The sequence below is a fragment of the Zosterops lateralis genome (assembly GCF_965231275.1).
Source record: "Zosterops lateralis genome assembly, chromosome: 3".
In the NCBI taxonomy this organism is placed as follows: domain Eukaryota; kingdom Metazoa; phylum Chordata; class Aves; order Passeriformes; family Zosteropidae; genus Zosterops; species Zosterops lateralis.
In genome coordinates this window covers 83,916,714-83,944,405 of record NC_139764.1, presented here as the reverse complement: position 1 = coordinate 83,944,405, position 27,692 = coordinate 83,916,714, and the positions used below count along the sequence as shown (strand labels likewise).

Here is a 27,692-nt window from a genome sequence, read left to right as displayed (position 1 = left end):
GCGGCGGCCCCTGAGCCCCCCGGAGCCGCGGGAACAAAGGGAGCGAGCGGCGGCAGCGCCGGGCCGGGGTGGATGCAAGCAACCATGAAAGGCTGGGTCTCCGCCTCCTCCGCTGCTGCCAGAGAGCTGCCGGCTGCCGCCGCTCGGAGGACTACCCTGTGAAGGGGGCGGAGGAGAGGCTGGCCGGGCTCGCCGTGCAAAGGTAGAAGGAGTGAGGGAGAGGCGGAAAGAAGATGTCTTCTTCGGTGGGGCCCCGCGGCCCTCGCCCGCCCACGGTGCCCCCCCCGATGCAGGAGCTGCCCGACCTGAGCCACCTGACAGAGGAGGAGAGGAACATCATCATGGCAGTGATGGACCGGCAGAAAGAGGAGGAAGAGAAAGAAGAGGCCATGCTCAAGTAAGCAGACGCTAGTCATTCATTCATTCCGGCACTCATTCACGCCCCGGCTGCCGGCGGGCGGAGCGGGCTGGGGCCCGGGGCGGGCTGGTGCCCGGAGCCGGCCGGTTCCCCCTGCTCGGCGGGGCTGGCGGAACCCGGTCCCGCTCCGCTCCCGGCCCGTAACTTCCTCCTCCCCCACCGCGGGCAGCTCCTCTCGGGGCAGCACCGCCGGGGGAGCCCGGCGCGGCGGGACGGAGCGGGACCCTCCCTGCCCCGAGGGACCGGCGGCGCGGGGCGGGCGGAAACCCCGGCACGGGGGTGAGGGGCGAGGTGGGATTCCTTTGGGGTCCCCAAAACCCCGCCTCTGCCAGGAGGGGCCGCTGGGTGGGGTTTCCCTCCGTGCGGAGCCTCCGCGGCGGCCGTGCTGCCCCCGCCTGGCTCGGCCCCCGCCTGGCTCGGCCCCCGCCTGGCTCGGCCCCCGCCGCGGGCCCGGGGCGCTGCCCCCTCCCGGCCCGGCCCGCCCGGCACGGGCAGCGGCGCCTGAGGGGCAGCAGGGCGTTCGCAATTAGGAAATAGATGGAATTAGTCGCACTGCTCATTCCAGCGGGCGGGCGTGCGTGGCGGCGGGACGCCGGGGGAGTGGGTTTATCCCGCTGCTGTGCGGGGAACGCGGGGTGTGGGCAGGTGCCATGTTTGGAAACCAGATCCCCACGGCCTCTTTTGAACCTTTTCCCTCACCCCCTCGTCCCTGCCAAACATCGCATGTGATGACATTTTTTAGCCTCCTCCGTCAGTCGGAGGCTTCGAACGTAACGTTGCTGAATCGCCTACTGCGAGTGATGAGAATAAACAGAGTGGAGCCGTGGCCTGTGGAGGAGAATCGCGGTTTCTCCTCTCCTGACAGCCCGCCGGGCCTGTGGGCTCCGGGCGGGAGGCGCTGGGAGAGGTGACGGGAACGGCACGCAGCCCCTCCGTGCCACAGGAGCTGTATCCTTACCTCACCGCCGCCTGCTTGCGGGCACCTGTGCTGGGAAGGGATGCGCTGGAGGTGTGACGTGATCGGGTGTTTCTTTTGGCCGCATGGCAAATACCCGCCTGGGCGATGCGGGTCCAGCTCCTCCCTCCCCTCGGCCGGGGCCGAGCGCCCGCAGGTCCCGCCTTCGGCCCGTGCGCTGTGCCTGCTGCAGCCGGGACAGCTTTAGGGACATTGCTGTCCCTGTCCCTTCCCACTCGTTCTTGACTCTGAATTTTTACGGGGGCTATTAGAGATCCTTGCAGCGGTGGGTCTGAGGCCCAGCTGCGCTGGCCGGGAGCTGTCCGGCACTGTGGTGCTCGGATCTCAGCGCAAGACGAGGAGTTCAGTTTGCTGTTGCAGTTCATTGTGCTTGGGGTGTGGCTACCCTTGGAGGTGGGGTGATTGGAATGAGAAATGTTCTGTGAAAATGCATTGTGTTAGTCACTGTGGGGAAACGTGACTGAAGAATCCCTCCTCAGTTTCTATTCATAAAAAAAAATAAAATTAAATAAAGGAGTAGCTCAAAGGTTCTAAATGATATGTATCCTTCTGTTCCTTGTCCTCCAGCACAGCTGCTTCTCTACAAATATTTAGCTTTTATTCTGTGAAGGAGATTATTACTGATGATGTTATAGAGGAATACTCTAAATCTTATAGTCGCTGTGAGAATGAACTTCCATTGGTTTGGTTAGAGATGGTATTTTCTCAGCCCTATTCTTGTTAACATTGAGTAGAGAATAAAATTTCCTCCTTTTTTCACTCCACCTTCCCCCCCCCCCCCCTTTTTTATTTTTTTTTTCTTTTGCTTTGGAGTTTCTGAATTTTGGACCGGTATTTCCTTTCCTATGAGATTATGGGAATCCTAAGCAGTTTCACTCAATGAACTTAGGACACCTAAAATATAATTTTTAGAAGAGGGCACAAATGGTGCTTTGCGAATTCAACTGGAAACTACTTTATATTATCATCAAAGGTTTGTGATACTCAAATTTAAAAGCTTATTTCCCTACAAGAGTTCTTTCAAATAATGAGAATAACAGCCTATACTCTCCATTAGCCTGAGAAACTGTGATCTTAAATAGATTTCTGTCTTTATTTAAAGAGCCACAAGTTGAGGGAAAATACATTGGAAGACTTAGAAACCTGTATATTTGTTTTAGCTATATCATTACTTTGTAAAAATCAAGTCACAGCAAATATTTTTCTTATGGGTTATGATTCAACTCTTAGAGCCACTAGATTTTCTGACATTATTTGCCTTTTTCTGTATGTTGAGCATTTATGTTCTATTTGGGATAAGAGTTTGACACACCTTTCCATGGAGTAACTCTTTCAAGACTGGAATTTTGACAAGAATTTACTTCCATAATTTTATAAAGGGTTGTTACAAATATACAGTGGTGCTATCAGATGACACAGCTATATTATGAAAATCAGATATCATCACCACCCCTTCCTATTATCTTTGTTAAAGGATTTTCTGATTATCCAAATGTCTCAACAAAATTGCCACCAGTTTTCATTAAAACCACCTGGTGGAGAGATGTTTCCATCTGTAACACCCACATGCAAATCTGTAATTTTCCCTGAAAGTGAAGCTGAGAATCAGTGCTGCAAACTAGGCTACCTTCAATCCTGGGCTGATCAGAGACCGGATATGTGCTGTCTCATGAATCATAGGGGCTAAAAAGGGTGCAGCATTTCTCTCCTGCTCTGGATGTCCTGATAGCAATGAAAGTTTCTAAAACAGTACTTGTAATTTTCCTTTCCAGTACTCCTCATAGAAGAAAACCATAGGAAGAAATATTGGTTAAATGACTATATTCTTCACACAGTGGTCATAAAATTGTGGGTCCAGGGGGATTTGAAGTGCTTCTGTGAATGGACTATATGGATTTCAGGAGAAGTGAAAGCAGTTAGGGTCATTGGTAAAGAGGCTGTGTCCCTCTCCTTCGGGTCTGTACCTCTCTCTCTTCCTGATCCCTGACTCTGAGCTAAAAGCTTTCTTGTAAACCCTCTCTGCCAGTTCATGCTGACATCAGCACGTACTGCAGCCTGCCAGGGCGCTGTTACAGGGTGCAGGACTATGGGCACTGAGCTGTTTCCACTGCTTCCACTGGAGCATTACAAATGCATCCTTTGGTTTGAGACCACCTGCTTGCTGCTTTCCAGGAACTTGCCTTATCTGTCAGTTTGTTGGTCTGCTGAATTTCCTTCAGCAATGTGGGGCTAACAGAGCTTGTGACCCCCTTAGGATAAAGATGTACGTCTTATACTGGGCAGTGTGGCTTTTCTTTTTCTAGGCACACCTTGTCTTTCCCACACCCTTCTGACATAAGATTTCACACTGCTGTGGGTGGTGTTTGTGGAAGGGGAACACTTGCTGTCCTATGACTTGTTGAATACCATGGTGTAATGTGTTGAGGAGTTTGGGCTTTTGTGAAGGTTCCTTCTTTTGCATGTTTTATGAACAGGTGTACCTTGGCTTGAGGAACACTTTGCCATTAACTGATTGCCTTGAGATTGCCTTCACATCCAAAGGCAGGTTCTGCATTCCTTCTGTAATAGGGACAGTGTCACCAGGTATTCCTGCCTGCATTCAATGAATTGTGGTCCCAGTCTGTTGCACGGCATGGAAGACTCAAATCCACATAAACCCTTTGATGCTTGCCAAACACTAAGTAGAAACTGAAACCTCTTCAGTGCAGTCTCACACTCTGGCGTTAGGAAGCAGGTCCTCTATCTCATCTTGGAGCTTTAGAGCTTTGTGTTTTGTTCCTCTGTGGCTGGGAGAACATCACTTTCCTATTTGCCACACCTTTGAAAGATGCATGGAGAGCAGTCTGTTGGGTAGATGGGGCTTTACCATGGTATACTCAACTCTCATCCATTCTTGTTTCCCTGTTTCATGCTGACTTTGCCAGATTTTTGCATATCTCTGAAGACTATAGTCTCTGTCATCTCTTTTAATAGTACTTGGCCTTAGATACTCAAGCTTTTGCTTTTCTTGTAGGAATAAATGTTTGCATGGAACAGTGGTAAAATGGCCTCCTCTGCAGACTAATTCACATTGGAGGCGTTTTTCCTGTTTTACTTGTTAGATACTCCTGTAGCTGGAAGGGAGGAGTTTCATGTTGAGTGGCTGAGGTCTAGCCTGAAGTCCAGATATTGCCCAACAGGTGACTGATGTGACTAAAAAATTGTGAAGAAGCATGAAGGGGTAAGTTTTCAATGAGACTGAAGAGAGAAACAAACCGTCATTTGCAAAAGTGTGTGTGTGTGTGTGTGTGTAAAATTGAAAGAAAAAATTGTTTAAAGGTTTAGAGTGTATATTTAAGCACTAGGTAGCCTGAGACAACTAATATGCCTCTGGGTATAAGGTGCCTTGAACAGAAAAAAAACACAGTTATGTACAGCAAACTTCAATCACAGAGAAATCATAGAATTATGTATGTACTTTAAATGAAGTTTGCTTAAATGTGCCTTATCTCATTGCATTAGATAAGTACTAAGTGGAAACTATGGCAGCTGAGAACACAGCTAGTTGAGTTCCAGCTCTGTTCAGATTTTGGCCAGTAATTACAAAGTGGTTCCTAGTTACCATGGCATTCATATTTACTGAAGCAAACTTTAGTGGGGATAAAAGTCCTTACTAAGCTTCTGATGGGACATAAGAAGGCTGTGAGATTGTTGGCTGAGGTAATGGCAAGAGTAGGAAAGTTAACTAAGACACGGGAAGTACTTTGTAGTTTTGTAACTCTAATTGAGTAGCTTCTGTAGAGAGGGTAACACGTAATTGAAACCTTCCCATCTTAAAAGTTACCTCAAGATTTTTCATAACAGTTAATAGTTTGTGAGAATTTGATGGTATCGCCCTATTTTGACCACCTAGTATGGTACATAAGCATGATTTTAATAGAACTCAGGTCTCTAGAACCAATAAGGATATTGTAGCTGCTCATGTTTCAGGGCTGCTAAATCTTGGTCACTTGCAGTTGATGAGAGTATCTGTTTCAGGGTTTGCAAAGTAACTTCTCTATAATTTTACTGGGGCACCTGGAAGCTTCCAGCCTTCACTACTGTATAACTGAAGATTAACCAATGACCAGGAGGCTTGTGCTCTCAACCAGTTTCCTGGAGACAATGTCTTTCCTTCTGTCTTTCTAACGCTTGGACCGCACCTATCATTGTCAGAAAACATTGAATACTGCACAAAGTGGGAGCTGCTGCCATCCTCATTTTGTATTGTACTTATGGGCAACAGAAGGAAGTGTGGTTCCAAGACCTTCTTAGCCTGTATGCTGTAAGTCCCCTGAGAATAATTGCCCTTCCATAAAAAGTAGGGAAGGAAGAGGTAGGATCATTCTTCCTCCTTTCTGTTGAAACTGGGCTGCTTTCCAAAAATAAAAGTGAGAGGGAAGGGGCCATCTTGAGAAAGTCTGTCTTTATCTTATCTTTAGGATCAAAGGTTGAAAGCCTATCTTTAATCCCACTGAGAAACAATGGAGGAATTGAGAGTTCTGGGAACTGGTTGTGCATTTGGCACCAAGGAATTAAAGGATAAAACAGATAAACAATACCAAGGCCCTCTTCTCTGATTTGGCCTCCCTCTTATTTATTCTTTCCATGGCTGCATGAATCTTACTTTCTCTGCAGTGGAGCAGGAGGAATGGAGGCTTCTGCTTGAGAGCCTTTATTTCTTCCTTTGTACTTAAAGCAATTTGGAACCACTATGTTCCAGACTCTATGGTGGTGCAGGGAGCAGAGTGCAGGTTGCTTACTGTGTGCATGGGTATTTTAAGCTCCTTGAATCACCCAGAAAGACTATTCAAGTATTACATTGCACCTCTTCCTGGCAGTGCCAACTCTGATCCTGACACTTGAGTATACAAATCTATGATGAAATGATTTTACTTCTGGAGAGCGTCTGGTACAACCTGCTACTCAGAGCAGGGCCACCTGCAGCAGGTAGCCCAGGATAAAGTGCAGGTGTCTTTGGAGTATCTCAAAGGATGGAGACTCCACAACCTCTCTGGACAGTCTTTTCCAGTGTTCAGCTACCCTCACAGTAATCATTCAGATGGAACTTCCTGTGATTCAGTTTGTGTCCATTGCTTCTGGTCCAGTCACTGGGCAACTCTGGGAAGAGTTCGGCTCTGTCTTCTTTAGTCCTCCCCAATGGGAATTTATACATGTAAAAATCCTTCTGGGTCTTCTTTCTTCAGGCTGAACAGTTCTCACCCTCTCAGCCTTTCCTTACGTGATGTGCTCCTGTCCCTTTTCTGTATTTATGGCTCCTTGCTACACTGGCTCCAGCATGTCTTTCTTTTATCGAGGAGCTCAGAAGTAGATTTATCATCCAGATATAGCAGAGAGCAAAGATCATCACTTTCAGTCTGCTGGTGATGCTCTTCCAGTGCAACCCAGGATGGCATTGGCCTTCTTTGCTGCAAGCGTATGTTGCTGGCTGATGTTCAGCTTGGTGTTGACCAGGAATTATCAGTTGCTTCTCTGCAGAGCGTCTTTCCAGCTGGTTGGCCCCCTGGGATTATTCTCCTTGTACAAGACTTGGCATGTCCTAATGCTGGATGTTTTCTGACTTACAAGGGAGACCAGTATCTAAACATGTTCTCCAATCATTCAGGGAAAAGATTGCTTTGGTCGCTGCTCCTCACCCTTTTCTCTTTACTGCCCAAGGCCTTTGCTCAGAGAGGAGTAGAGAGAATTGAACAGGACAGAAACTGTTGTGGCCTTTTGGCCAATGGAAACATCAGAAAGAATTTAACCTTTGAATCTTCAAGTTCTCTTCAGTCTGAGACGGCAGGTATGGCCATAAATGTGTTTTGATAAAGCAGACAACTTTTGGTGACCTCAGAATTGCAAGGAGTGTTTTCATGCCTTTTGGGGTATTTCAGAAAATTGATAGTAATTTTTTCACTTGAGGGTGGACTGAGGAGACTAGGGAGTCCAAACATACTCACCACTGAACGCAGTCACTAGCAAGGCAATTATGAGACAGTCATTGACTGATCTGCTGGGCAGCCATCTCACTGCTGAGGAGGAGCAGGAGACTGTCAGCAGACAACAGCAGATTGATAGGCATTTCTTAAAATTTACAGAAGAATGGGAGGTGATGGGGGTGACACTACCATCTTTTAGACACAGGCTTCAGATTGGTGTATGTTGAACATCTGAGGTACAAGCTGCTGTTGTCCAGAGCTCTTTTCTGCCCCCAGTTTAAGTGGGTTTATTGGAATGCACAGGGCACTATTTCTGCGCATGCGTCTTCCCACATGATTTTCCACTTGATGCAAGATTCTGCCAGAGCTTCATTGCCAGCTTTGTCTGACATTGCAGTAATACTTTCTAACTAAGAAGTCTGTCATTCTTCAAATTCAGGGGCATTATCTGTGCCCTGCAGAAGGGTGAAGACAAAGACTTTGTGAAAGAACATCATCTCTGGGCAGGAACTTCTCAAAGTATAGAATTATTATAAACCTTATCTTAAAAGGAATTATGCAGAAGAGGCTTCTTCTTAGAGGGGGAGGGTACTATCCTGTTGTTTATTTTTCTGGAAAATAGCAGAGGGAGAACAAAATTAAGAGAGTTTTGAAATTATCAGTCTTGTCAATACCTTTTTATTTCTGAAGACTCATACAAAGAGTTTTTTTGCGTCTTTGGATCAGAAAGCATCTAACAAAGATGTAGCATGCTTCCTTCATCAAGTGTTTACTAAGCATTTTAAGACTTGAGATTAATGCCTTAAGAAAAGGCTATTTAAAAACACTGCTGCCCTTGTATTCAAGCTTGTTGAAATGCAGGCATTATTGAAGGTGGAAAATGACAAAACTGAAATTCTGTTTTGGGTTGCCAATAGTTAGAGCCAATTATAATTTATAGTTCGTTTTACCTTTTTCTTTGCTTTGCCCACTGGTGACTGCTGCATTTGTCTACTCCCCTGGGCCTATCATTTTTAATTAATAGATGTTAGCATGCAATTACATTTTAGGGGAAAAAGCTTGCGTGCTTATAGTCTGACTTCAGTTCCCAGCAGTGATAAAACATGTAAAAAAAATCTTATGTCATCAGTCACAGAGTGAGTAGTTTCATTCTGCTTTTTGAAAATACTTGCATAAATTTAAAATTACATTAAAATTGAAATGATTTTCACCATGGTTTCGACACCTCACCAGATATTCACCTCTGTATGATTTGCCTCAGTCAAATCCAGGTATTAGATTTGTAAGGATGCAGATACCTTATCAGATATCTACATCCATCAAGAATTATGGTTGTTTTATCTCTTATTTTATACTTCACAGATATAGTAAAGTATTATGCAGTGTTTATAGAGTAGCTTAGTTTGGGAATCTAGGCAGTAAATGTTAGTCAGACTTACTTTTGATATTCACAAAAAGCAGCAGAAAAGAATACCACTATGAGTTTAATTTAATGGTTTCTTAGATAAGACAATTGATAGGATAGCGTTGTCATTCTTTGTACTTAGAACTGAAGTAATCATCCTCAAAATTTGATTACATGTCGCATACTTGCATCCAGAGAGAGTTTTAAGCAAGAAAGCCATGTTCCAAATATATTTTCTGGCACTGCTACAGAGGCAAGAAGAGCTAGTTGCAATTTTCAGAATAATGACACAAAAAACCATTCATACAGTTGCCACTTCAGAGGCGTGAAGAGACATGGCATGATGAGTAGCTGTTTCCAGACAGTTCTAGATTGAGTTGGAACTCCTATTTAGGTACAAATTTCTGAATTTCTTCACATCATGTGTGTCTTATTTTCAGTGTCAGGACTTTGTACACTTTGCCTATGATAAACACTGTTCATACATTTGAAGATAAAGGAATGAACCTGTGTGTATATGAAGTTTTTGCAGATATCTATAATAAAAATATAGTGTTAGAAATCTAATATTTTAGTCTGTCTTTCCTATTTTAAGGCCTCCTGGAATCACTGAAGATCAGTATATGCCCTGAGAGTTGCTTTTTGATCAGTGATGAACCTAGCAGATAGAACTACACTTTTAATTAATAGCCATGGCGGATTTAGCAAATTATCTGTTTCAAATTTTGGGGATCTGAGGTGTAACCAAAAAATAATTTTCTGTTCATTTCGGGCTTTAGATAAACACAAAATTCTAGTAGATTTCTAGAATGGTCGTTTAAATACCTTGCATCAAAATACTGTTATTTACTTTAAGACCCTTTATTGAGAGTTACGTTTTGAACTTCATTATATGAAATTTATTAGGACATTGCTCATGAATGGAGCACAGCCTAACAACATTATTTTAGTTTTAAGTACTATTCTATTCCAGGGAAAAAGGGTACTACTGTTTTAGTAAGAACCAGAGCACTCTGTTTTTTCTGAAAATTGCTAATGGAAGTCTTCACACGCTTGAACGACCTAAGTGTGAAGTGTCTTCTCAAGTGTTTCTCTAGGTTACCACTACTGCATACTCTGAATTGATCAAAGTATTTATGTATCCAAAACTCTGTTTACATCTTATGCTAGCAGATCTAATAAAAGATGATACTTTTTTTTGAACCTTGTTTAGACCGTGAGCCTAGTGAGCGCTAAAAATCTTATAGTTGCTGCTCATGAAGATTTTGTCTACATTTTTGTAAAATATATATTCATTTTAAAGTCTTTGAATATACTGTGAAGGATTCAAAATCATGTCCATAAACTAGGATTTTGTAATACTTCTATTGAATCATCACTCTCTTTCCAGATATTTAGAACTGATATTTGGACAGATATTTAGAAAATCTATGGTCCTATACTATACAAACAATCCAGAGTTTTCACCATGAACTATTTACATCTCTAGGTAATAATCATGTTAAAGATTAAATGTTTAGTAATAGGATTTTTAAAGAAATGACAATGAAGCAGTTTATGTAAGAAAAGGCCAATTTGGGAACTGGATGATTGAATATGTTTACTTGTGTTTTGAGTCATGATTTCTTAGTGTAACTGTTTTATTTTAGTGATTCCACTGGTCTTGGAAAAAGCATCAAGAGCTATGCAAAATCACGTGTAATAGCTGTCTGAGCTTTCTCATCTTTTTTCTTTGCGCAATTTCTTTAACACTTGCAAGCTCTAAGAATGCAGAGTATTTTTTCATTTATATTCATTATTCTCTAGGTTTTTAATTAGCCTTTTATATGAAGTGATTTTCAGAGTAAAGTCATTGCGCTTTTGCTTTTTTTGTAGTATTAACTTTAGAATCATTTTAACATTTGACATCAGGAGACTAAATTTTGTACTGAATTAAGGATATTGCACAGATATAGATGAAAAAATGTGAAAGCTTGAGCAGTAAAAGAATGTGAAAAACCCATGAGTATTTTAGTCACTTTAAGTGATAAGTCTCCTCAGTACTGTTATTTATTGCAGGAAGTTTGACATTGCACGACAAACTTCAGCTATACAGTTTCACGTTCTGCTGGTCATGTGTTTTTAGTTATAGATGTAGAATGGGAAGGCAGCTGTTTGATGGAATGCATGGAGCATGAGCTGAGGCAGTGTAGAAGAAAGGACAGAATTTATGAGGGCTCTAGATCATCCTAGGTTACTCTATCGATTTTGGCCCAGGATGCTACCTGGAAAGTGTCAGGGTAATGGGTTTGCACTTTATGGATGAAAATTAAAAGACTCTTTATATGTATATATGTGCTTGTACCTAAGAATATGGAACCAGGCTGTACAGAAGTATGTACAAGTTGCTTTATGGACTTTAATTGCAACATTAGGTTGCTTAGCATTGCTGTAAACATGGAGAGTGTGCTGGTGAAAGTTGTTTAAGAGCTGAAAATTAGGAACAATTTTGCCTGCAGTCACATCTTAAGGACAAGTGACAGAGTTGCTGCCGTGGACCAGCAAAACATTATTTTTCTGTGGTCCCATGTCTCTGCTGAATTTGATTAATGTGGTGACTCTCTGCCTTGAACAAGTCTCACTGGAAGCACATCTGTTAACTGGAGTAAAACCGAAGAGTTGTTTAGTCTGTGTAAATGGGACTCGTCTAAATAAATCCTGTGTTATGCAGACCAGAGGAAGTTTTACCCAAATGCATCCAGTATTTGTTCAGTTACACTCCAAGCCTGACATAGAAAGTAAACCTAGAGAAAAGTGAAACCAAGGCATGGTGACCTACTTTTCTGGAAATAATAATAAAAAAAGCCCCCCACTTTATTTATCACTGTTCAGAAGTGTATCTGTATTTTTGAATTACTTTGTGTTCTGCATGCTTCTTACTTCCTGCAGTCTTAATAGTATATTTTGTTTTCCTTTGGTTTCTCCAAGAAGCTGTTTTTCAATATACTCACAGGAAGGAACTGTATTTGCTCAAAGGCGGAAATTGCAGAATTATATGAATTGATTCTGCTAGTGTATATGTAAAAAGTGTGTAAATTCCTTCGAGGTTAAATGCACAGTACATTTTTCTTATATTTCAGAGCAAAATTAGATATTGATTTTTTAATGAGAAATCTATTCTAAGAATATAGAACCTCACTAATATATTATGATTCTTGTATTTTGTGTTTTTAGATGATTTGATATTGATTGTAGTTTTTAAATTTAAAAGCTCTCAGTTTTTCAAGTAAAATATCTTCATAATTTATCTTGCAAGGGTTTTTTAATCTTTCTTTATCAGCTTAAAGCAAAACATCACCCCTTAAAAAGTTATTTTTCAAACAATTATCCACTCACTATAAAAACTATCAAAACAAGTTCTTAGGAGTCAACTGATCAGTTCAGGGATTCAGCAGGAATTTACAGGTTTGTTCACTTGCAGCATCCCTTTTTCTGGTGGGCCTGTTTCAAGTTCTAAACTTGTCCCTGTCTGACCAGGTTTAAGCAGTCCATGTAGAAAAGGAGCTGGGGAGTTCTGGTTACATGGCTGGTGAGATTGTGCTCTGTCTTTCATTCAGCCAAGGTGATCTGATTCTTTCTTGGGTTTTGTTCTCTATGGGATCAAAAGGAAAAAAGCTGAGGTTTCTGTGAAGTAAAGTAAAATTAATGACATGAACAGTATGAGGGAAGAATCTTGAGGAGAACAGCAGCAACAGGAATGCTCCTTGTTAAGGAGGGGATTTGCCCTTTGGCCCTCTTAGTTTTTTACAGGATTTGTAGTTTGGGAGTGCTTTCAGTTCTATCCTTGAAGAATTTATGGTCGTGTGCTTTTTTCTGCCTGCATATAAATGCTCGCCATATTTCTCTGAAATCAAGACTTCAATAGAGTGATTCATGGTTTTTGTCCCATTCTGTTGGATTACTGCAATGTATTATACTGGGATTAGCCTTGAAACTTCCTGTTGATCTCGTACTGTGCCTTTTTACTTTTCCCTTTGCTTCCTATTACTTTTCATCTTAATACAGAGCTTGCCTTCCCATGTAGTGGTAGACTAAGACCACAGAAGAAAGCCTTCTTTAAAGTAGAAAAGGCAGGTAACTTTCACATACAGCTTCAGTGAAGAAGACCTAAATTTGAAAGCTTTCTATGAAAGCCAAAGTTTGATGAACTTTCTGTGAGGGCAGCTTGCTAGTTATGTGAAAGTTGCAGAGGTAGAAAGGAAGTAGTCTTCCTGGCAATTTACTTAATGGTGTGAAATACCAGGTGTTAAAATTTGAAGACAGGCACTTGTGTGTCTGGAATTCATAAATAAACCAAGAAAATCAATGAGTGACTTTGGCAATTGCTGCCCTTTTGACTCCTTTGTCAGAGGCCAAGAAGTGAATGAACAAGAAAATTAAAAGTGTTTTCCCTGAAGGAAAAGTACATTTTCCTCAAGGCTAAAGCTGAAGCAGCAGAGAGTACAGGGAAGCTCTTCCACTGCTGCCCTGCTGGGTTCACTGTGGCTGGATGCTGGGTGGCTGCCAAAGCTGCTCTGTTGCTCCCTTCCTCAGCTGGGCAGGGGAGAGAAAATATAATGAAAGGCTCGTGGGCCCAGATAAAGGCAGGGGGAGCTCACAGGGGGAGAGCAGTTACTGTCACAGGCAAAACAGACTCAACTTGGGAAATTAATTTAACTTACTTCCAGTCAGAATCAGAGTAGGGTAATGATAAGTAAAACCAAAGCTTAAAACACCTTCCCCTACCCTTCCCTTCTTACTGGGCTCAACTTCACTCCTGATTTTCTTTGTCTTTTCCCTCAGACCAGCACAGGGATGGGAAATGGGGGCTGCAGTCAGTTTATCACATTATCTCTGCCATTCCTTCCTTTTCAGGGGAGAACTCCACACAGTTTTCCCCTGCCTCAGTGTGGAACAGATCATCTTGAGTGCCATCATGCAGTGCATGTAGGACAGCCGTGAGATCAGGGCCAGCCAGCCTGGGTTCAGGAAAGGCAGGTCTTGCATGACCAACCTGATCTCCTTTAATGACCAGGTGACCTGCCTAGTGGATGAGGGAAAGACTGTGGATGTAGTCTACCTGGACTTCAGTAAAGCCATTGACACTGAGTTCTGGAGAAAATGGCAGCCCGTGGCGTAGACAGGTGACCTCTTATCTGGGTTAAAACTGGATGGCCGGGCCCAGAGTGGTGGTGAATGGAGTCACATCCAGCTGATGGTTGGTCACCAGTGGTGTTCTCCAGGACTCAGTATTGGGGCCAGTCCTGTTCAGTGTCTTTATCTGGATGAGGAGATTGAGTGTACCCTCAGTAAGTTTGTAGCCAATGCCAAGTGGGGTGGATGTGCTGATCTGCTGGAGGGCGGGAAGGATCTGGACAGGCCGGGTCAATGTGCCAGAGCCAACTGTATGAGGCTCAGCAAGGCCAAGAGCTGGTCCTGCCCTTGGGTCACAACAAAGCCCTGCAGGGCTACAGGCTGGGGGCAGGGTGGCTGAGAAGCAACCCAGAGAAAAGGAGCTGGATGACAGGCGCTGGGCGACAGTGGCTGAGCATGAGCTAGTTTGTGTCCAGGTGGCCAAGAAGGCCAGTGGCATCCTGGCCTGTGTCAGCAATAGTGTGGCCAGCAGGACCAGGACGGTGATTGTCCCCCTGTACTCAGCACTGGTGAGGCCACACCTCGAGTGCTCTGTCTCTCACTGCAAGAAGGACATTCAGGGCCTCGAGTGAGTCCAGACAAGGGCAATGGAGCTGGCGAAGGGTCTGGAGCACAAGTCCTATGAGAAGCAGCTGGAGGAGCTTGAGTGTTTAGCCTGGAGAAAAAGGGAGGCTCAAGGGCCATCTTATCACTCTCTACAACTGCCTGAAAGGAGTTTGCAGCCAGGGGGAGGTCGAGCTCTCCTCCCAGACAACCAGTGACAGGAGAAGAGGAAACGTTGTCATGCCGTAACCCTGGAGGTTCAGGCTGGACATCAGGAAGAATTTCTTCATGGAAGTGGTGGTTAAGCATTGGAGTGAGCTGCCCGGGGAAGTGATTGAGCCATTTTCCCTGGAAGTGTACAAGAAAGGACTGGATATGGCACCTAGTGTTAGGGTTTGATTGGCAGGGTGACATTTGATGAAAATTTGGACTTAGTAATCTTGGAGGTCTTTTCCAACCTTAATGATTTTATGATTGTATGACTATGCCAGCAGCACTAACACTGACACTGATGGGCTTGGCCTTGAGGAGTGATGGGTCCAACTTGGAGGGCAGCTGGCATTGGCTCTGTTGGACATGAGGAAAGCTTTGAGCAGCTTCTCACAGGCGTCACTTTGTAGATCCCCAGCTTCCAAAACTTTGCCACTGAAACCCAATGCAGTTCCACAGTTTGTCAGAACCTAGCAGTCTCCAAATTTTTATGCTGTGAAGTTGAGCCTTTCTTATTTGGTAGCAAAATATCCTTTGGAGAGCTGCACACCAGGGCTAGCAGCATCCTATTTTTATTAGTTCCCAAAATATGTTTTGTTTTATGTTGTAAGCCTGAAAAGTACTACTAGAGTTTGTTCTCTAGAAGACAATTCAAATCATGCCTTTAGTAATTCAGCCTTCCTGGCTGAATTAAAAAACAGTTTATAAAGTTATAATACATGATTTTTTAATCTCATACTGTATTTTTCATTAAGGCTTTCAACTTCACTTACCTTCCAGATGTTTAAATCATGGTGGTTACCTGGATATATATTATGTTTATATTTGACTTATTACATACAGTGTGTCTAGGACATCAGAGTTCAATTTATAATATTTTAGGACCATGTGCAGTTTTTATTTTTCCTCATTCTGGGCATTATAATCATATTCTTCATAAAATAAAGTCTTAGCCAAATCAAGCTGAGTTAAGGAGCCTTTGTGAACATAATAAATTGCATTTCTGTTTAAGGTGAGCTTCCTGCAAAATTGTAAGAAAAATGCGATGTTGTTCAGTGCAAATGTCATGTTCAGTTCATAAAAAGTTGCTGAGAGGACAAACTGCAGTCAGTGTTCAGAGATAGAAAGCACTGTCCAGTCATGGCAGAGGGCATGTCTGCACTGTCCCTGGGGGCGTGGTGACAGCACTGAAGCTGGGCTGGTGTTTCCCAGGAGGGAATTTTGTTGTTTAAAAACAAGTGTCAGCTGGTATTTGAGATGTCCAAATCCAAATCCTGGTACTACTCCTTTACATTAGGAGTGAGGAGTGGATGGGAAGTTGGTTGCTATTGTAAACCAGGATTTGTAGCCATGAGCAGCAGGGAGTGGAGGGACCCTGAAAGCAAGTTTTGGATTTTGAGGCTGACCAACATGGAGCTCCCTTCAACACATCCTGGGTATTTCCTCACGTGGAAGTGGTCCTTCATGTTTCATAGCTGGACACAGACAACAGTGGCAAAGGTTTCAGCTCAGTCAACGATTCTGACTGGGTTTTCCGACCTGTGTAGCAGTGTGCCTCTTTCCTCAGATCCCTCCTGCATAATTTTTGAGATCACTATCTTTCCTTTGGGGATCTTTCATTTCTCAAATAGTATTATGGCTGTTGAGGTTAGAGAATATTTCCTTCCACATGAGAAGCAGTACCTTTTGAATGTGAATCATCATTAAACTGCCATTAGTGAAACTGAGATTCTTTGATAACACCCTTGTTTTATTTTATTGCATTAAACTTAAGCTTCATGTTAGCTAAGGTGTTTTAATTGCCCTCACAAGGTAACCACCAGATTAATGAGTAAAAGTTTGCAAAATAGTCAGCATTTTGCATTGTGCTGGCAGGGCTATTCACTAGAAAAGCTGTGATTGCTTAGTTGCTGTGGGAGAAGAGAAATGGAGAGGATGAGAGTGCAGTCTGTGGCCTTGTGAGGGACAGCAGAAAAGGGGAAAGGACACAAGTGAGTGGGAAACTGTAAGAAAGTACATGTCCCTTAAGGCACAAGAAGTTGGACTCAGAGGGTATTACAGGCAGTGCTGTGGGGATCAGAAGAAGAGGAGTATATGACAGGAATGAGACATTAGGAGAAGGCTGGAATTAGCTGGGATGGGAGTCTGGAAGAAGGCTGTGAGTGATGCAGCTGGCTATTCATCTAGTACAGAACAAGCGTAAAATAGCACTTCTGCACACTGAGAATTGGATAATGAAAAGTGATGGATCCTCTGGTAGCAGACCTGGGACTTGCTTATTTATGTGTCTGTTTCCCTTTGGGCTTGAACTGGAGATGGTTAAGCACACAAATCAGAAGGAGGTGAACATTTATTTTCAGTGCAATAATAAATAAATTAGAAGGCAAGTAGAAAACACAAAGGTTTAGAAATTCTCAGAGTGTAAGCCAGCCTCATGACTGTGAAGAGAAGGGTCTGAGTCATTAGGTTCAGACACTTGAGGCTTGGCAGAGCTGCTTTCACAGATCTCAGCAGGCTCAGGTGGTACAGCAAGAGCATCCGGAAACACAGGGTAGTTTGACTGAAGAAGGAAGTGCACAGCTCAGTTCATTTGAATTCAACGTTCCCAGAAAATAATAATTTTATAGTATTGTCTAACTACTCTTTGGCTGCCCCATACCTTCTCACTAAAACATAGATCCATGTAAGAGATCTGGTCTGATTTAAAAAGAGGATGGTTAGGTCTCCTTGATTGTAGCAGAGGACTTGGAAACGAAGCTCAGCCACATCTGAGAGTTCCTAAACCTGGTGGTAGTAATCCACATTATTATTTTTCAAAGCGATTTGCTATGTTAATTCAGTCTCAGACTTTTGGAGCTTTTTTGAAGCTCCAGAATTGATTTTGAGTACTTGGAATTTGCTTTAATATTTTTACTCCTAAGACAAATGCCTCCTCTGTTTAGGGAAGGGCCCCTGGTATGATAGGAGCTGTATGATGGAGTTTGTAGAAATGTCCTGAACCAGGAGATAACCTCCTAACAGAGTAAGCAGAGAGGAGTGAGATGAGATATAAAGAGCACAAGTAGATCTGCTGTAAGGCAGCTCTAAATGTTTTGTTAGGCTCAGGGTTTATAGGCAGGGTGCCATGTCCCCTGCGTCTGTCCAGCCTTGTCATCTCCAGCCTGACATATTGGAGGTTATGTGCATGTACATAATAATCTGTGCAGGCTCAGTGCCTGAGGGAACGGTGTGTGTTTGTGTGTTTTTGTCTTTAATTAAAGGTGGCATCTCTGCTTTTTTGGGTAGGTGAAGAACAGAGCTAAAAAGAATTGATTAAATATGGAAAGAAAAGAAGTAAAGGATGTTGACATTTGAGGCAAGTACATTGAAAGCCTCAGCAAGTGAGGAGAAGGGTGTATAATGGGGGCCAAAGAGTTCACTGTACAGTAGAGGCCTTAATCAGAACGTGTAAAGGTCCCTGCTTTGCTAAATCAGCAGCTGCTCTTGGCTGGGAAAACTCCTTGGCACATTTCTGTAGTTCTTCCCCCAGTACCACACTCTGGTGTGTAGGGATAACTCTTTGGTCCCCAAGGCAGTGTGTGGAGGTCTTCCTGGTGTGTACATGGCTGTGCATAAGCCTATCATATATAGGAGTTCAGGAGACAGCATTAGAAAACTTGCTCCAGATTTAAGATAAACCACATAATCTCATAGGCTGCATAGCATCATTTGGGATGAGGAAGCATGCTTTAAGGCAGTCTTATTTTACTCCTGCTCTGGTATAATGGGCCTGGTTGGCCACTTCTAGCACTGATCCCACCACCTGGAACGTCTGGCTATTCCTCTCTGTATTCTCCTTAGTGGTACAATGGAAAGGGAGTGGAGAGAGGAAACAGCATGTAAATTCTGTAGGGGTAACACAGAAGTCTCTGCCTTGATCCTGCACTGTATGATCCATCCTCTGAAACAACTGGAAAGGGGAAGAGCTCTTTACAGCTCTTTGTTGCCTTTCTCCCTCCAGTATAGAAACTCCCATTTGGCTACAGTACAAATCTTATTTTCACAATTAAAGATTGCCACACATTAATACTGTGATTAACACATAACTAAACCTTGACTCCCCTGGGCTGGTCTAGCTCTTTCTTTTCTAGATCTTGGAGAAAGTAATGAGTTCTCCAAAATGATGAGAAGAGATAAGCAGTAGTGTTATCTTGTATCTTGGCAGCCAGAAGATGGATATGGAAGAAGCAAGGAAGTATATAAATTTGGGAGGGGTGACAGCAGGACACAGTTCTGGACTAAACTTCAGTTTTGGTTGTTTTGAATGATCTTAAGGATCATAGGGTGTGGACTTTAATGTGAAACAGGTGTCTGCCCCATTGTGCTTGATAAGGCATGCACAATGAAATCTCAAACTGAAATAGATGTAATCGTGTCTTCACAGCTACACAAGAAAATGCTACTGTTCACAGAGTGCTGCTGACCACAAGCATGCACATTTAGAAGCAGCAGCCCACTCTCCACCCCAAAATCCTGGCTCCTGAATGTGGGATATTCGAAAAGAAAAGAAAAGAAAAGAAAAGAAAAGAAAAGAAAAAGAAAAAAAAAAACCATGAGATGAGGGATAGGCAGAGAGACACAAGTTAAGTTGGAAAAGAAGGTTGAGGAACCTAGGATGCCTTGGGGCTGTAATAAGAAAAGGAGGAAAGAGATGGGTATTTCAAGTCTGTAATATGTTGTAGCTTGGAACTGACAATTTTGTATTTCTTCCCCAAATTACAGAATAAACACTTTGGTAGAAACAAAACTTGACATCAGCTATCTGGTTTATCAGTGATATCCTTCTCCTGTACCAACATGTGTCTATCAATTTTGAATTTGTAATTTCAAGAAGTCAGGATATCGTAGTGATGCTATGATCACTCACATATCTTGGAGTCAGAGAATCATAGAAACATAAAATGTGTTGGAAGGCACCTTAAAATTCCAACCCCTTTGCCATGGGCAGGAACACCTTCCACTGCACCAAGCTGCTCAAAACCCCATTCAACCTGGTTGTGAATACTTCCAGGGATAGGGCATCCAAAACTTCTCTGGGCAACCTGTTCCAGTCCAATCCCCACCCTCAAAGCAAATAATTTCTTACTAATATCTCATCTAAACCTGCCCTTTTTCAGTTTGAAGTCATTCCCCCTTGTCCTGTCAGTACATGCTCTTATATAAAACATCCATCTCCAGTTTTCTTGTAGGCTCCATTTAGGTCCTGGAAGGCTGCAGTTAGATCACCCCAAAGCCTGCTCTTTTCCAAGCTGAACAGTCCCAATTCTTCCACCCGTTCCACAGAGGAGAGGTGCTCCATCCCTCTAATTTACTTGGTGGCCCTCCTTTGTACCTACTCCAACAAGTCCTTCCTGTGCTGGGAATCCCAGAGGTGGATGCAGCAGTGCAGGTGGGGTCTCACCAGGGCAGGGCAGGGCAGAGCAGAGCAGAGCAGAGCAGAGCAGAGCAGAGCAGAGCAGAGCAGAGGGGCAGGATCACCTCCCTGGCCCTGCTGCCCTTGCTGCTTTGGATGCAGTCCAGGATACAATTGGCTTTCAGGACTGCAAGCTCACATTGCTTGGTCATGTCCAGCCTCTCCTCCACCAGCAACACATGGATTAGCAGTGATTGTCCTTCTCAGCAGATCTGCCCTAGATCTGTTCAACCCCCAGACTGGATTGGTACCAGGGACTGCCCCGACCCAGGTGCAGCAGCTCACAGTTGGTCTTGTTGAACCACATGAGATTCCCACAGGCCCAGTTCTGGAGCTTGTCCAGGACCCTCTGGATGCCATCCTGTCCTTCAGCTTGGTGTGGTCTGCAAATGTGCTGAGGGTGCATGGGATCCCTTTGTTTCTGTCATTAATGAGGACATAGAGTAACACTGGTCCCAATTCACACACCTGATGGATGTCACTTGTCACTGATGCCCATCGGGATTCATCCATTGTGAGAACAGAGTAATTAATGATACTGATCTTTCAAAACCAATTTTTTTCTATAATTTAATGTGAAACACCTGAAAGGTAGGAGCCCTTGTTATTGAGTTGTCTAACCACTATTGATAGGCAACAATTGCATGCTGGGATCCAGCACTTCTGGAGGGGTCACTTTAAGACAATTTATTGATTTATTTCCCATGTCTTCAGTACTTTCCGTTGAACTTAGATGGTTCTTAGGATTTAGTGCTAACTGTGATGGGCTTTTGCTAATTCAGCTGCTTGTTTGCCAGAAATTATAATCAGAGTATCTGATTTTTTTGCAGAGGTGCACTGTGCTTCTATGATGCTGAGTGTAGCTGTAGCTCTAAGACTTGTAGTAATCTTATAACAAGTGGCAGGAGCAATTATCAGTCATTGTCATCCAGAAAATTTGTCATTGTTCTGGTAGTGCTACTCTGAGATTCTTACTTCTTGATTTTACTTTAAGAAAAAATCAGTCTGGATGTTAAGTTATTGGATGGGGACTTGAGATACAGTCAACTTTTGTGTGCTGCCACTCTGGGGAAGTTAGAGTCTGCCTGCACCTCAGGTCTGCTTTTGTTAAATTGAGATAATGCTTTTCTCTTCCTTTCAGTTGTCCATTTTTCTTCAGATTGTTTCTTGTTTCAGTGCCACTCCTTTTCTATGTGTTTGGATAATCTCTAGGTTTTGGCCCCAAGAATCCATGGTCTCAGTGGAGGTTTCAGAGCTCTGTGCTGCAAGGCAAAGCAAAAACAATAAAAACTCCAAATAATCAGCTTTGCTGATGTTTGCAGCTTGATCTGACTTCACCCTCTGTACCAGAATACAAACAGTGCTTGGGATTCTATCTGGCCTGCTACCTCCTGAATGTATGGAGCCTGGAGCCTTACGTTTTGCTCTGAGTGATAGTTTCTTAAGAATCAGATATGAATACAAATAATTATGGTAGATAAAGATATAAATTTATTGTATATGATGCATAGTACTAGGGATTGCTATTTTACAATGGTGGTTTAACAGCAAGTTCAAGACTGAGCTCATGGGAAAGGTTCAAGTTTGCTGCTTTTAAACTCAGAGGTTTGATGTAGTTAAGTCAGTTTCCTAATTCAGTTAGGTAACACATCTTCCACATAGACCCAATTTTGTCATTTAGCAAAATGTATTGCTGAATATCCTTGAATCTCTCCACTTGCATTTTCTGTCCAAAGTCAGCCACACAGCTCAGCGATGTACTCAAAGAGGAAAAGATTCCCATGGTGTGGATTTGATAGGTGGATACCCTGCATGTTGTGAAGTTATTTGAGACTGCATACACATTTGGAACAGCTAGTGACCAGCATTTCTTGTTGACATTTCATGCTTTGGTGTTTGATGACAGGGAATATTGTTCACTGCAACCGCTTGAGTGGGAAGCATGTTTAACAAAACTCTATTTGCATTAAAATGCCCTCCACAAGAAGATTATAGAATCACAGAATCATTGGGATTGGAAAAGGCCTTTAAGATCATTGAGTCCAACTTAACCCAACACTGCCAAGTCCACCACAAAACCATGTCCCTAAGTCCCACATCTATCACACACCTGTTCAATGCCTCTAGAGATGGTGACTCCACCACTTTCCTGGGAAGTCTGGCCCAATGCTTGACAACCCTTTCCATGAAGAAATAATTCCTAATACCCAATGTAAACCTCTCCCAACACATCTTGAGGTCACTTCCTCTTCTCCTGTTGTTACCCAGAAGAAGAGGGTGACCCCCACTTGGCTACAGCCTTCTTTCAGGCAGTTGTAGGGAGCTGTAAGGTCTCTCCTGGGCCTCCTTTTCTCCAGGCTAAACACCCCCAGCTCCCTCAGCTGCTCCTCACAGGACTCATGCTCCAGATCCTTCCTGAGCTCTGTTGCACTTCTCTGGATATTCTCCAGCGCCTCAATGTTCTTCCTGCAGTGAAGGGTCCAAAACAGGATACAGGATTCGAGGTGTGGCCTCACCTGTGCTGAGTACAGGGGACAATCACTGCTAATCCACATATTGCTCTTTGGCCATCTTTGAATTGTTTAAACAATTGCAGATTTGCACTATTTATTGCTCCAAAGGTAAGTTTTTATTTCTTACATAATTATGCAGACTTGGTCCTGTAAGCCATGATATTTTATTTTCCTCTAGTTCATATTTTTAATGTCACTCAAGCCCTTATTATAAGAAGTAGAAATATCTGCTGATTTTTGAATGGAAATCCCTATGTACTGGTGGAGTGGTCATGAATTTGCCTTTTGGAGTTCTGCATTCAGAAAAATGTAATCCAAAAAGCAGTTTTCCATGCTGGTCAAGGTGGCCGTGTAGCTCTTCTGATAACGGAGTCCTTTGTTCAGTTCCTCTCTAAGCATATGTTTTAATTTTTTAAAAATATAATTTAATTTTTAAATCATCCAAAAATGTTGAAGAGAGTTATTACAAACCTTTTTTACAGACTTTTGTATAAACAAGTTTAGTCCATATATAGAAAATAGGTGATTTTAATACTTTTTTAGCCACATAGGCTCTGCAGATAACACTAAGAATAAATGCTTCTTCAACTTTAACAAAAGAGATTAAAAAAGACTGTTGACATCTTCTGTTAATTTTCTCTATTGTTTTAGTTCACTGAAAGCTTGAAACTAAGGCCACACTTCTTCATGAGAAGATCTTCATTTAAAATGATTAATTTTATGAAGATAAATCTTCATTTAATATGAAGGGTTTTTTTGTCTGCTTAAAAAGGAAAACTAAAATAGTTCCTCAGAGGGATCTTCTGATTTTTTAACACTCTTCTTCTGTAGGCCTTGCTTCTTAATGTAAAGCTGTATTAAAATAATATTCTTGCTAATGTAGAATTCAAATTGTATTAGAATGAATAGTTTCACTACTTTCTAGGCCTTTTTTTGCCCTTAATCAAACACCATAAACCTTGGTTTAGTGTATAATAAAGTGCATACTCCAAAATACAATTTTCTTTCCAAGTACAGCTGTTTCAGTCTTCTATGTCCTGAAATACAGGAAGTTAGTGAAAAATTAGTGGCTGTTTCAGACACCATAGGCCCTAATGAGTGGTAGGCTTTCAGCAGTTTAACAAGTGGTTCAAAAGTTTAAGAAGTGGTGCATCTAAAAATTCCTTTCTAATAGCCAGTGATAATCTTTGTATACAAGATGCATGTTCTCCAAAATCAAGGGATTTTATTCATTTTTCTGTTTAACTTCAGCAGGGAGAGCATGCTGCAGATTAACCAATGTACACTGAGTTGCACTCAGCTAAGGGAATGTGTATATATATATGCTTTTATACTGATGGTATTTTGATGATAATAGCACCTTGTGACTAAGTATCTCATTTTAAAGGTTAAAAACCTTAAGTTCTTCAGAGCTTCTGTAAGGAGCCACGGAACTGTGTCAGCTTTTTGAAGGGATTACTTAGCAATGTCCAGAGAACTTAAGGTCTGGAAGAACAGAAAAATGCATGAAAAAGTAATAAAAGTGTAAGGCAAAATATTTATTCTGTGAAAAAGTTACCAGTTTATGACTGGCAATGGACTTTTAAAGTACCCAGTGAGTTCTCATTGCCTTTAGTCCTTCTTTTTTGCCTCCATTATCAATTTATTCAGCTCCCACTTTCCTTTTCCTGCTTGTTTTATTCTGCAGGGAAAATGAAATACTGAGCATATGTTGATGGCTTAGTGAGTGCAGAGGTTTCATTAGAAATACAATATCTAAAACGTTAAATAATTCTAGAAGTACAGTATGGTGATAGAGCAGAATCTGAGGAGTATAATTATTGATCTCTTTGTTTTGAATGGTCTGTGGTGGTGTGTGTGTGTAAGTGTGTTTAGAGGTTCAAGTTTGTCTTTTAAAATACATTTTGTAGCAGGTAGCACATGGGCTTTCCTGCAGTGAGTAAGATAGCATAGGTGGGTGTTCTGGTGTATTGGAAATTTTTACGAGGAGCAGGAAAATTGGATTTTGCAATCACTTGTTCCATTACTGTTTGCATACATTTTAACAACTGTAAGAAGCAGAGATAAGAGTGGATGCTGTGGTAGTGAGGGAATGCAGAATGTTATGGAAATGGGAAGAGTTTAGGCTTTTAGTAGCCTCTTTTCATACATTGCTCTATTTTAAGAGGATGATTTATTTAAAAATACAGCATGTTAAGAAGTGCTAGATGGAGTTTTCTGAAAGTCGTTCACAATTTGCTCAATATTTTAGTCTGCTGTTTGTTCAGCAATTCCCCTATATTTTTTAATTCACCACCAAATTTTCCTTTACGCTGGTATGGAAAGTATGCATAGGAGTGTTTGTTTTCTACAAGCTCAGAAGGACCAGCAAGAAGGATACTCACGACTGCCAGTTTCAAGTGAACATGTTTGAGGTGGAAGCTTGCTTCATTTTATGTGTCTTGGTAACCCGTGGCTGAGGGAACAGAGAAGCGGGGAAACCTCTCCAAGAATTGTTTAAATGTCTTATAAAGCACTTTTCTGAATGTGTGTGTGTGTATACAATATACCATCTATAAAATATGCATGTATATGATTCTATAGCTAGCATCCTTGTATTATCAGTGGTTTTTGGCACAGATATAAACCATGCTGCATTCCTGCTTGCCATCTGTCATCTTAACCTCATCTCTCATCACACGTTGTTTCTGCACTCTTGTTCTTTCCCATTTACTTCTCTCCATATCCAGCTTCATATCCTCTTTTCTCAACAGCCTCGGCCCTCTTGTCCTGACAATTCCTGCTGTTGTTTGTGTAGTCCCAGCTCCTCAAAGAACAATCCAGCAGACACAGAGAAAGCTGTTGTTCTTGAGACTCCCATCCTTCCTCCAATCACACAGCACCTTTGGCTGAGGCAAGCAGCTGTGTGTAACACCATGCACATTTTAAACAGCATGCATCCTTCTGTTGTAACTGTAAAAGGAACAGCTGTGTCTTTGTATTCTCAAAAATAGCCCCTTTCCAAACATGCTAAAAAGTATTTTGTTTCTAGTGAAACAAATAAGGAATTTTTAAGTCAATCTTTAATGAAGATGAAAGAACCAAAACATTTAGAAATAGCTTTGAAAAATCATGTCAGGATAAGGTGAGAGTTATCTTTATGTTTGGCCAAGCTGTGATCAAAACAGAACCCAAAATGTGGAACAGGAACCTGTTAAACTAGTCTGTGACTGGTAACAAACTCATGAGCTTTTTGCTGCTGGGATATTAACAGGTAAAGCTCAATGGCTCCAGGTTCTCTCCATCACTTTATAGTCCTTGTAATAAAAGAGGGGGTGGATATAGCTGGGTATTCCTGTTTTCTAGGATGATCTGAGCTTTTAAAAATCTTCTCCTATAACTTCAAAGGAGGACTGTCAGGATTTTTTTTTTTAATTATTCCTGAATTTTGCACAAAATTAATGCAATGTGCCTATTACTAATGTATTTTTAACTAATTAGAATTAGTTAAATAATTTTAATTAGTCCCAACAATGTCTGATAGAAGAAAACTGAGCAAGGAAGTAAATGCAGTGCCCTGATACACAGCTCTAGAAATATTAATGTATATTCATGTAGGCCTTAAATGCAGTGGTCAGTTAGACATGACCTGGGAAGGAGAGATGTCCTTGAAATCTGCAGGTGCACAGTCCTTGATGTGGCATCAGAAGTGACTGCATTCACTTCTCAGACAAACCTCCAAAAGAATATTGTTAGTATAAGGAGAGTTATATCTATCAAGATGCTAATTGCTCTGAAGAGACTTAATGATGTAGTACTATGCTATTGCTCTAGCAGCCAGGATAGCTGTTGGAGTTTTAGGGAGGACTAAACACCTAGACAAATATATGCATAGCTAGTTATAAGTTACAGAGAAAACCAGATTTGTTTTGATGAGTGTATTTTTTATCTTCCTAACAAACCCCTTCCTTTTTGCTTTTTCTTTCAAGTGATGACTATCTTATGTTAAGATGGAATGAGGCCCTTGATGACAATTGTCCGAGTAGGATGTACTGCCTCTCCAAAACTAGTAAGTCAGTATAATAGTAGGGAATGCTTATTTACAATGAGCTGCAAGAAATAGGGAGTATCTGATGAGTGCCTTGCTTGCAAGATAGAAACAGTGATGTCTCTCTATTCCCTGTGTACAAGGAAGCCACTGGAATAATTTAGGCAAGGAAATTTTCTGTAGAATCATTTGGTTAATATTTGGTTCATCAGCACCAAAAGGATATTCTATTAAATTTAATTTATTAACTGTATTTTCTGTCTCTGAGAAATCTAATCCTGAATAAAGAGTGGAAGTTTACCTCATAATATATCATGACAAATATGATAAGTGTTGTATGTTAAGTGTGATACTCTCTGTAGAGACTCACGGTGATACCCTTTGCCCACTGAAGTCAATAGTCACTCTCCTCTCCGCTTTCAGTGCAGTTGAAGTGTTTTTGAAAGAGAGATGAAATATTGAATGTATTGAATGCCTCTGCTGATACTGCTGTGGTAATAAACTGGTAATGTGGCATCTACCCATGTGCTGTAGCTTTGATGCAGCAACCAGCATGCTGAATTGCAGGAGTCTGCTGTGCTTTGTAAACATATAGGGATGCCTGTCCTTTCCTTGCCTTCATTTTTTCAAGAACTCAGTGCCAGTGCTCACTCAGCAGGCCTGATACTTGTGAAATCAGATTTGTGTTGGTACCTGAAAGAAAACCGAACCCTTATGAATGTTTGCCCTACTATGTTACACAGTGCATATAGACTAAAATGAGTAAGACACACCCTCTAGTCAGTACTGCTGTGTGTGCTGATTGCTACTTTTTGGGATGTAATCCCAAAGTGGAAAATAAGAAAATTTGGATATATAGTGACCAAAGATAGTGTATTTTTAAGTTGCGCTTAATCAGAAAATTCTCACTCATTTTCCCCTCTGTGAAAAACCCCATAATCAAAGGGCAAAGAACAAAAAAAACCCCAAATCATTCTGTGAATTTAAAAAAAATTAATTTGATTAGAGAGTGGACC

At 42.0% G+C, this 27,692-nt stretch overlaps 1 protein-coding gene across 1 annotated transcript in view; it reads left to right on the top strand.

Moving 5' to 3' along the window:
* Nucleotides 1-233: 233 nt before the first annotated feature.
* The window catches only part of LOC310907424 (regulating synaptic membrane exocytosis protein 1-like), a gene marked incomplete at both ends in the record, with an annotated part of 145,000 nt that continues 117,541 nt past the window's right edge, over nt 234-27,692 (top strand). Inside the window, 1 exon segment of the mRNA XM_083857639.1 lies at nt 234-397. Within this exon segment, the coding sequence (XP_083713765.1) occupies nt 234-397 (164 nt within the window).